Consider the following 10503-nt stretch of genomic DNA (forward strand, 5'->3'; position numbering starts at 1 on the left):
ACCCAAAAATTGTCACACATAAACTCAATGTGTATGAAAGGGTCAAGCCAGTAAAGCAAAAGAAGAGGAACTTTGGTCTAAAAAAGACAAAATCAATGAAGAAGTTCAGAAATTGTTTGATGTTGGGTTCATTGAGGAATGTCTCTACCCCCAGTGGCTGGCAAACGTAATTCTGGTGAAAAAACCTCAGCCAAGGAAGTGAAGAATGTGCATAGATTTTACCAATTTAAACAAATGTTGTCCTAAAGATTTTTATCCTTAACCTAGGATAGATCAGCTAGTTGATTCGACTGCTGTTATGCTTTATTGTCATGTATGGGCATTTTCTAGTTATCATCAAATCTTTATGGACCCTACTGATAAAGAAAAGACAGCATTCAAATCTTCATAGACCCTGTTGATAAACAAAAGACAACATTTATATGCTCAATATAGGTGTTTTGCTACGTTATGATGTCATTTGGTCTGATGAATGCTAGTGCAACCTATTAAAGGTTGATGGATAAAATCTTCAAAAATCAGAGAGGTAGTAATTTAGAAGTTTATGTAGATGATTCAATTGTAAAAAGTAGAACAATAAAAGAGATGATAGTCAATTTACAAAATACATTCGATAATATGAGAAAATACAAAATCAAACTTAATCCCAGAAAGTGTGTTTTTGGGATTAGGTACGGGAAATTTTTTGAGGCATTTAGTTAGTCAGAGGGGAATTGATGCAAACCTAGAGAAAGTATAAGCAATAATTGATCTAGCAGAGCCAAAAAGCAGACATGAGGTGATGAGACTAATTGGAAGAATGGCGGCCCTATCCAGATTTATTTCAAAATCAGCGGAGAGAACAATGTCTTTTTTCAAAGTTTTAATGGGAAACAAAAATTTTGAATGGGGGTGATAAGTGCAAATTTTAATAACCGCAAGTGCACGATTGACGTGTAGTCGCGGGTCGAACACAAGGAGGCGAGTTAATCAATTTGTTTGTTTTATGCCTACTAGACACAAATCAAGAAATAATGTGGTTGAGAAACTAATACTATGATGCAAAAACTAAAGCTAAAACAATGATTAATATGAAGATGAATATGATATGACAAGCTCTAGGGTGTCGGGCATCACCTAACTCTAACATGGGAGTCGATCACTCTTATGATTGTATAAAATTGAGTCATTTGCATAACTAAACACTAGTGGAAAAGTCCTCATTTGCTACGCTTTTTTGGCCATAATATGCTGCAGTTTAGACCCCAAGCATTAGTGATAATAGCAGATGCCCAATTTGAAATGCGCGGTTTAAAACCAGAACACAAAAAAGCCTATATGCTGCGGGCCTCCCAAAACCGCAGCATATAGTGTAAGACTATATGCTGCGGGCCTCCTAAAATCATAGCATATAGTGTAAGACTATATGCTGCGGTTTAAGGACGCCCGCAGCATATAGCATATAGATATTTTTTTTTCCTTTTTTTTTGTTTAATACTAATAAATAATCCAATGATTAATGTACAATGTAATAATCCAATGATAATAACCAATTATCACCAATAATCACGAACTAATATATATATATATATATATATATATATATATATATATATATATATATATATATATATATATATATATATATATATATATATATATATATATATATATATATAGATATATATATATATATATATATATATATACATATATATATATATATAGATATATATATATACATATATATATATATATATATATATATATATATATATATATATATATATATATATATATATATATATATATATATATATATATATATATATATATATATATATATATATATATATATATATATATATATATATATATATATACTCTCGATCGTATATATAATAATATACATATACAAAAGTCCAAAGTCTAAACTTATTACATTATTTAAAAGGAACAAAAATAAGCAAGATACGTGGCAATCTTGTCTTTCAATTCGCGCATTTCGTGCAAAACAAAAAGAGTATGAGCTACTTTATGCCCGAAAGTGCCAAAATGGCTTAAAAACCCATAAAATTACAACTTAGCAAGTAATTTCTAGCATATGTCTAGTATTTTCAATTCTTACCACTTCAACACAATAATATATACCAAATAGTGTTGTGTGCCAAGTTTCGTGCAAAACAAACCAAGTTTGAGATACTTTATGCGTGAAAGTACCAAAAAAGCTTAAAAAACCCTTAAAATCACAACTTATCACGTAATTTAATGCACATGACTACGATTTTCAATTGTAACCATTTCAACACAATAATATTAATCAAATAGTATTGTGTGCCATGTTTCGTGCAAAACAAACCAAGTTTGAGATATTTTATGCGCCAAAGTACAATAAAAGCTTAAAAACCCATAAAATCGCAACTTAGCTAGTAATTTCTAGCATTGACTATATTTTTCAATTCTAACCTCTTCAACACAATAATATATACCAAATAGTGCTGTGTGCTAAATTCCGTGCAACAAAAACCAAGTTTGAGATACTTTATGCGCGAAAGTACTAAAAAAGCTTTAAAAACCCTTAAAATTGCAACTTAGCACGTAATTTCAAGCATATGACTATGATTATCAATTCTAACCACTTAAAAAATTTAATATTAACAAAATAGTGTTGTGTGCCAAGTTTCGTGCAAAACAAACCAAGTTTGAGATACTTTAAGCGCAAAAGTACAAAAAAAGCATAAAAACACTTAAAATCGCAACTTAGCACGTAATTTCTAGCATATGACTGTGATTTTAAATTCTAACCACTTCAGCACAGTAATATTAACCAAATAGTGTTTTGTGCCAAGTTTCGTGCAAAACAAACCAAGTTTGAGATACTTTATGCGCGAAAGTACGAAAAAAGTTTAAACATGCATAAAATCGCAACTTAGCACGTAATTTCTAGCATATGACTATTATTTTTAATTCTAACCACTTCAACACAATAATATATACCAAATAGTGTCGTGTGCAAAGTTTCGTGCAAAACAAACCATGTTTGAGCTACTTTGTGCGCGAAAGTGCCAAAAACAATTAAAAAAAACCCTTAAAATCGAATAGTGTTGTGTGCCTTTACTATTGTCCATTTCGAAAATGTGGCTCTGGATATAAATCTCATTTCTCCACGCACTTTCTTCATTGAGCTAAAACACATGGGAAAAGTATAACTATTTATATGTCAATGCAATTAGGGATTATACCCTAACTCTAGAGAAGAAGATTACTCACCAAACATGATAGTAAATATGTAATTCATAATAAATGATGGCTTAAGAGAAATACTAAACATAAAACGATGAATGATTTCAATGCAAGAGATAAATAATAAGACAATTAACAAAGAAAACTTACTAATTATGAAGAATGATAATGTAAATCACAAGAGGAATTAATGTAACAACGAAGTTTTTCAACAAAAACTTAAAGGAAAAATAAATCTCTGCATAAAATCAATAAAAACTACTCTAAATACTAGAGGTCTTCATTCGGGTGATCGGGTCGGTTTCGGACTGGTGTTATTCAGTTCAGTTGTATTTCGGATCGGTTATTTTTTGGATGCGTGTTACGGCGGGTCACACTCGGGTCAGGTCGGTTAGTCAAGGTTCGATTGAAGATCAGTTATTTGAGCTATCGGGTTAGCATCGGTTCGGTGTCAGTTGAAGTTCGTGTCGAATGGTCAATCGGTCTCGGACTGTCATCGGTTAATAATTGGTTCGGTTTTACCAAGTATAGATCGGGTTCAGGTATTATTTTCCAGTAGAATTCAACTATGAATTACTAATTACTATAGATCGAGTCAATTTCAGATTAAGTTGTTAGGAATTTTTTATTTGATGATAAGATTCCCCTTAGTTAAGTCAAAATAGTTAAAATGCAAATCAATTAGTGATTATTACTTTGTTATTTTTACTTGTTTGACTGTAAATTAAAATTAAAGTTTTATGACTTTTCATCTAAATTGATTAAAAATAGCTAAATAAACATTGACCATTGATTATAAACTCTAAATATATGAAACCATGTATCTATAAAATTTAATTTATTAAAATTTCTATTACTTTATTAGATTAACTAATAAGATGATTGAATATGAGTCGATCATACCTCTATGCTAAAAAATGGATCAGGTTTACAGCATTTCGATTAAAAATTAGTTGGGGTTAAGTAGGTTTTAGCCAGATCAAATTTGGTTTTGAGCATGATTCGGGTCGTGTATGACTCGGGTCGGTCGCTATTAGGTTCGGATAATCTCGGTTAACGGTTATATATCGGTAATAAAAATCTGTCGCAGGTCGGGTTCGACTTTACGATTTTCGGTCGTAAATCGGTTCGGGCGCAACTTCGGTTCGGATAATGTTGGTTCGATAAACCTAAAAAAGAAACATATTTTCGGGTCGTTTAACTTTCGGTTTCGGTTCGAATTTTCGGGCCGGGTCACATTTGAACAACTCTACTAAATACTAATAAAAAACTGATACCTAAAATAAACAATATCTCCTGATATAAAAGATGACAACAAAAATAACTGCTCAAATGCACGGAGACAACTCGGCGCTTTGCTACTGCCTGGATTATGTGACTTCAGTGAGTTAGCGACGAGCCGTGGCAATATTGGGGACGAGTTTTCCCTCAGTCTCTGGACTTCATTACTTAGATCAGAATGTATGCAACGAGTCGTGGCACAGGAGCGACGACTCGTGGCACCAGGCGACGACTCGTGGCATCTGGCGACGAGTCGTGGCTTTGGCACTGGACTATAATGCTGAGATTAGAATGTATCCGACGAGTTGTGGCATCTGGAGCGACGACTCGTTGCTTTTGTTCTAGACTGCACTGCTGAGCGACGAGTCGTGGCTTTTTGGCATGGTTTAGCTACGACTCGTTTCTTCTCCTTGAAGCTTGTTTAGCTTGATCTCTTCACTTCTTTTAGGGGTCTTAGGCCATTTCTTCAGGCCTTCACCTTCTTATCACTCCCGGGACCTAATAAAACTTCGATTTCGCCTCAAAAATTACATCAAACACATTATTAAGCATATGAAACGAAAATGTCAAATATCACCTACAATACTACCTAAAACTCACTAAAGCATCATATAACGAGTATGAAATTAACACAAATGAGTGCAAATAATTGCACTCATCAAACTCCCCCATGCTTAACCTTTGCTTGTCCTCGAGCCAATCAAGGTGAAAACATATAAAAAACAAGGTTAAGACACGGTCTCCAAATCCTAAGCTACTTCTTATACCTCCCTCTCCTAAACTTCACTAATACCTGGTGTTCGCTAAGAATCCAGACATCCTAACCACTAGTCCCTACACTTGGCTAACGCAACACATCACAACACAACAAACACAAACAAGAGTATAGACCAAAATACTCAAATTCCATATGCTTCAACCTCCTTATGACTCCTAAGTAACATGAGAAATGAAAAATTCTACACTTATCCCTCCAATGGTGACTTACCTAAATGCCTACCTTATAACTCCCACTTCTTATGTCGCCAACTCCCAGTACAAAATAAAACACGTGAACATTTGACTCTCTCTTTTTCTCTCGTTTTGCTTAGGAACTCATATTTGGGTTTTCGTCCTAGCCACTCATTATTTTTTTCAATTCTCACTTGCTCACCTACTCAGTGCCGCTCTTTTGCCTAGGTCGCCCTTTCGGGTTTTCAACCTAGCTGGGCTTATCTCTTTTCAAGCATTTTTTCTTTTTTTTTTCTTTTTTAAATAAAAGACAAAGTACAAATTCAGCTATAATGAAATTGAAATTACAATGCATATGCCAGCTAAATCTATACAAAACATGTGAAAAAGAAAACATAAATAAGCAAGCAATAGGTTCCCCCATGCTTGCTTTTCATGGTGGGTAGCAACAGCGTGTTTAGTAACCCTTATAAGCATAGGGTCTTTAGTAACCCTGGATATGACAATTAAAGCACAAAATATAGAGAATGCAACCTACCTAATGAAACTCCAATGTTGAAATCGGGATGGCACCATCAGTTACAACATTGCCTCTTAAAGCATGAAACACCGGCTCTACTTATGACTCCCCAAAAGTAAGAGGCTTCCTATCTTAGTCTCCCTTTTCTTATAAAATGATCTCACATGTAAACCCTAAAAATCCCAAACCCCTTATCAACCTCATACCCATCCCAACACATAATTTCATCATCACAACCACAACATAATGTACCAAAATAAATACCCAAACTCCAAAACTGAAAGGCTCATATAATGGAGCTCTTGGATCTCGCAATCTAAGAACTTGATTTGGATCAAAGAGGATGGGGGCTTATTGTTGGTTAAAATTTTTAGCTCATATAGCATGCAATGGTTAACAAGAGATAATGTGCAAGAATCTAAGTAGGCTAGGTGGGTCAAGGTATGAAAATATGGTGGAGCTAGAACATAAGAAGAGATGAGAGTAGAGATAAAAATAGAAGTATACCTGTCAAGCGCCACGGCAAAGGAGGAACAATGATAGCAATTGATGAAAACTCACTCTCCTTTTTGCCTAGCCTCCTTTACAGGTTATTGGCTAGTATTCACTTTTTCTTTCTTTATTTTTCATTTGTTTTTTTTTTCTTTTTTTTTTCAATTAAAACAAAACAAAAGACGTACTAAAGAACATGGTAATAAAATGAATGAAGAACTAAAAAAAAGTAAATAAAATAAAAAAGAAACGGGAAAGACATTGTAGAATATACAAGAATACGGGTTGCCTCCCGCAAAGCGCTTGTTTAACGTCTGTAGCTCGACGTGACTCAACCTAGCTAACAAGGTTCAATATATAGGACATCCAAGGCCTCAATTGCTCTCCAACGTGATAGTGCTTAGCGCGGTGACCACTCACCTTAAAGGTGGTAGTTGGCCCTTGAACTTCAATGGGGCCATGTGGGAAAACTCTAGTTACCTTAAATGGTCTTGACCATTTATTTCAACTTTCCACCCGCTTGGAGACATAATGACAACAACCAAAATGTATTTGTTTCCAAAGGATGAAGGGTAAGGACCCTGAATATCAATGCCCCACACATCAAAAATATCAACAGCTAAAATCGGGGCCATAGGCATAGCATTAACCTTAGGTAGGTTGCCAACTCGTTGGCAACGATCACATGTCTTAACATAGGCCTGCACATCTCGAAAGAGCGTGGGCCAATAAAATACACATTGAAGAATCTTAGAGGAGGTCTTAGATGTAGCTGCATGTCCACCGCAAGGTAGGTCATGACAGTGTTGTATGATAGAGTGTACCTCAACCTCAGGAACGCAACAACGCAACATGTCGTCTGCACATGATTTGAACAAAAGCGAGTCGTGCCAATAGTAATACCGGAGATCATGAAAGAACTTCTTGCTATAGTGAGCGGAGAGGGCCGTGTAATACTCCACTAGCAAGGTAGTTCGCTATATCGGCAAGCTAAGGGGTTTCATCAACAGCTGCGAGATTCATTAGCTGATCATCTGGGAAAGAATCATCCATGTCAGGCGTACCTGACACCTCGTCTAAAACAAGCCTAGATAGATGATCTGCCACTGAATTCTCTGCTCCCTTTTTGTCAATTATCTGCTGGGTCAAACTCTTGGAGCAATAATATCCCTCTTGTTAGTCTAGGCTTGGCATCTTTCTTGTTCAACAGAAATTTAAGAGCAGAATGTCCGTGTACACAATGATTTTAGACCCTATAAGATAGGGTCTAAACGTTTCCAAAGTATAGACCACTGCCAGGAGCTCATTTTCTATTGTGGCGTAATAAACTTGTGCCTTATTTAGAGTTTTACTAGCATAGTAGATGGTGTGTAGGTTGCCATCCTTCCTTTGCCCTAGCACTGCCCCTATCGCATGATCACTAGCATCGCACATAAGTTCGAAGGGCAGGCTCCAATCTAGGGGGTTGGATTATCGGCGCTGAGATAAGTGCCTGTTTCAATTTCTCAAAAGCATGCAAACAATAATCAGAAAACACAAGCGGTATGTCCTTGGCTAAGAGCTCGGTTAGAGGTCGGACTATCTTAGGGAAATCCGATATGAACCGTCCATAAAAACTAGCATGCCCTTAAAAACTACGAATCCCCTTCACATTGACTAGAGGTGGTAGTTTTTCAATAACCTCTACCTTGGCCCTATCGACCTCAATACCGTGACTCGACACCGTGTGACCCAGCACAATTCCTTTTTGTACCATAAAATGGCACTTTTCCCAATTCAAAACTAAATTGACTTCCTCGCAAATGACAAGCTCTTTCTCTATATTGGCTAAGCAATCATCGAAAGAGTTACCATATACGGAGAAGTCATCCATAAAGACTTCCATTCACTGCTTAATAAACTCTAAAAAAAATACTCATCATGCATCGTTGGAAGGTAGCTGGGGCGTTACATAGCCCAAATGGCATCCTTCGATAAGCAAAGGTACCATAAGGGCATGTAAACGTGGTCTTCTCCCGATCATCAGGATGGACAAGGATCTGGAAAAATCTAGATTATCCATCTAAGTAGCAAAAATGGGAGTGATTGGCTAGTCGTTCCAACATCTGGTCTATAAAGGGGAGTGGGTAATTGTATTTTTGGGTGGCTTTATTCAGCGTCCTGTAGTCAATGCACATGCGCCACCCTGTGACTGTCCTTGTGGGTAATAGTTCATTCTTATCATTCTGTATGACAGTCATACCTCCCTTTTTAGGGACAACCTGAACTGGGGATACGCACTTACTATCAAAGATATAGTAGAGGATCCCCGCATTCAACAGTTTCAAAACCTCTTTCTTAACTGCATCCTTCATATTGGGATTGAGTCTCCTCTGTCCCTCTATGGAAGGAGCGGCATCGGGCTTCAGGTTTATCCTATGGGTGCATATAGAAAGGTTGATTCCCTTGATGTCATCAATAGTGTACCCAATGGCTTTTCTATGTTTTCGAACAAGGTTGACCAAGCGGTCTAAATCAACGCCATTTAGTTCACTATTAACGATGATAGGATACGTAGAGTTAGCACCTAAGAAAGCATATTTCAAACTAGATGGGAGAGTTTTCAATTCCACCTCAGGAAGTGTGGAACTCTCCTTACTCATCTCCAATGCTTGCTCGATTTCATTTGCCTGCCTAACCTCATTGTACAATTCAAGATCATCAATAAAGTCACCCTCAAAATGATCTTCCTATCCCAATACCTCTGCATTATCTCCCCCAGTTTCTTAAAGAAAGGACTGTAGGGCATCGACCTCATGGTTCCATTTAGATTCGAGAGGTACATTCAGATATGTCAATAAGGTATATGGATTCATTTGGGACTAGAGCACTCGAAACATCCCTTATTGCAAATTCGACTTTCTCTTCCCCCACACTCATAACCAACTTACACCTATCTACATTAATCAGGGTGCTAGCGGTCGTAAGACATGGTCTCCCTAATATGATAGGGGTCTTAACATCCTCAATTATGTCCATAATTACAAAATGACAAGGTACTACAAGTTTATCAATCCTTAAAGCCATATCAGACAAGATTCCTTAAAGTAGATAATACTACGGTCAGCCAACTGTAATGTCATCCTAGTAGGGGTCAATTCATTCACATTGCGGAGTCTCTTATACATGGAGTAAGGCATTAGGCTAACACTAGCACCTAGATCACACAAAGCTCTATCTATAGATATATTCCCAACCGTAATTGGAATACTAAAACTACCAGGGTCATCTAGTTTAGGAGGTAGATTCCCAATCATGAAAGCATTAACATTCACCTCCTTAGAGACCTGCACGATCTCATCTAGCATCCTCCCATTAGCACAGAGAGTCTTAAGAAATTTGGGAAAGGCAGGTATCTCAGACATTGCATCTAAGAGCGGTAGTTCGATGGATACATTTCTCAACAAATTCAAAAATTTCTCATATATCTTTTCTAACTTAGCTCACGCCAATTTTTGAGGAAAAGGCACGTGCTTAATCAGAATTTCGGTGACATTAGACTTTGATTTATCATATTTTGCATTTGTTACAGTGTCAGTAGCATCATTATCATTCAAAACAGTTTCATCACAAACCACATTATCATTTACAACAGTTTCATCACAAACCACATTATCAAGAATAACATCATTAGGTACTAGCTTGTTAGAAGATACCTCTACCAGGGAGGGACAAGCTAGCTGCTTACCACTTTGCGTGGTAACTGCATTCACGGACTGGTTGGGCTCCTTACCCTTGGGCTCTGGCTGGCTCGGGAATTGGTTTGGAGTGCGAGTGTCGATCTGTTGTGCTACTTGAGTTATTTGTGTCTCAAGAAATTTCATGGGTGAGACACTATTTTGGATGTGGGTCCGCAACAAGTTTTTCAGTTCATCAACCTCAGACTTGAGACTAGGTTGGGCTGGTTGACGTATTGCTTGTACGACTATGGGTGTTGATATGGAGCTTGCTTATGTTGTGGATTTAACACATTCGTACTTGAGTAGGACAAATTGGGG

The 10503-nt window shown here is 36.6% G+C and overlaps 1 protein-coding gene across 1 annotated transcript; it reads right to left on the bottom strand.

The window, feature by feature from the left end:
• Positions 1-9271: 9271 nt before the first annotated feature.
• On the bottom strand, positions 9272-9870 carry LOC130801022 (uncharacterized). The gene is made up of 2 exons (XM_057664777.1): positions 9567-9870; positions 9272-9504 (listed from the first exon to the last, which is right to left on the bottom strand). The coding sequence occupies exons 1-2, from the start codon at positions 9868-9870 to the stop codon at positions 9272-9274; spliced, it is 537 nt and encodes a 178-aa protein (XP_057520760.1).
• Positions 9871-10503: the final 633 nt, after the last annotated feature.

Source organism: Amaranthus tricolor, chromosome 15 (genome assembly GCF_026212465.1).
Source record: "Amaranthus tricolor cultivar Red isolate AtriRed21 chromosome 15, ASM2621246v1, whole genome shotgun sequence".
In the NCBI taxonomy this organism is placed as follows: domain Eukaryota; kingdom Viridiplantae; phylum Streptophyta; class Magnoliopsida; order Caryophyllales; family Amaranthaceae; genus Amaranthus; species Amaranthus tricolor.

What these genes read in the sequence shown, in the direction of transcription:
- LOC130801022 (XM_057664777.1), bottom strand. Translation starts at nt 9,870, where the DNA reads ATGTCTGAGATACCTGCCTTTCCCAAATTTCTTAAGACTCTCTGTGCT. An exon ending in GACATTACAGTTGGCTGACC is followed by an intron (nt 9,505 to 9,566) that starts GTAGTATTATCT and finishes ATAAACTTGTAG; the next exon opens with TACCTTGTCATTTTGTAATT.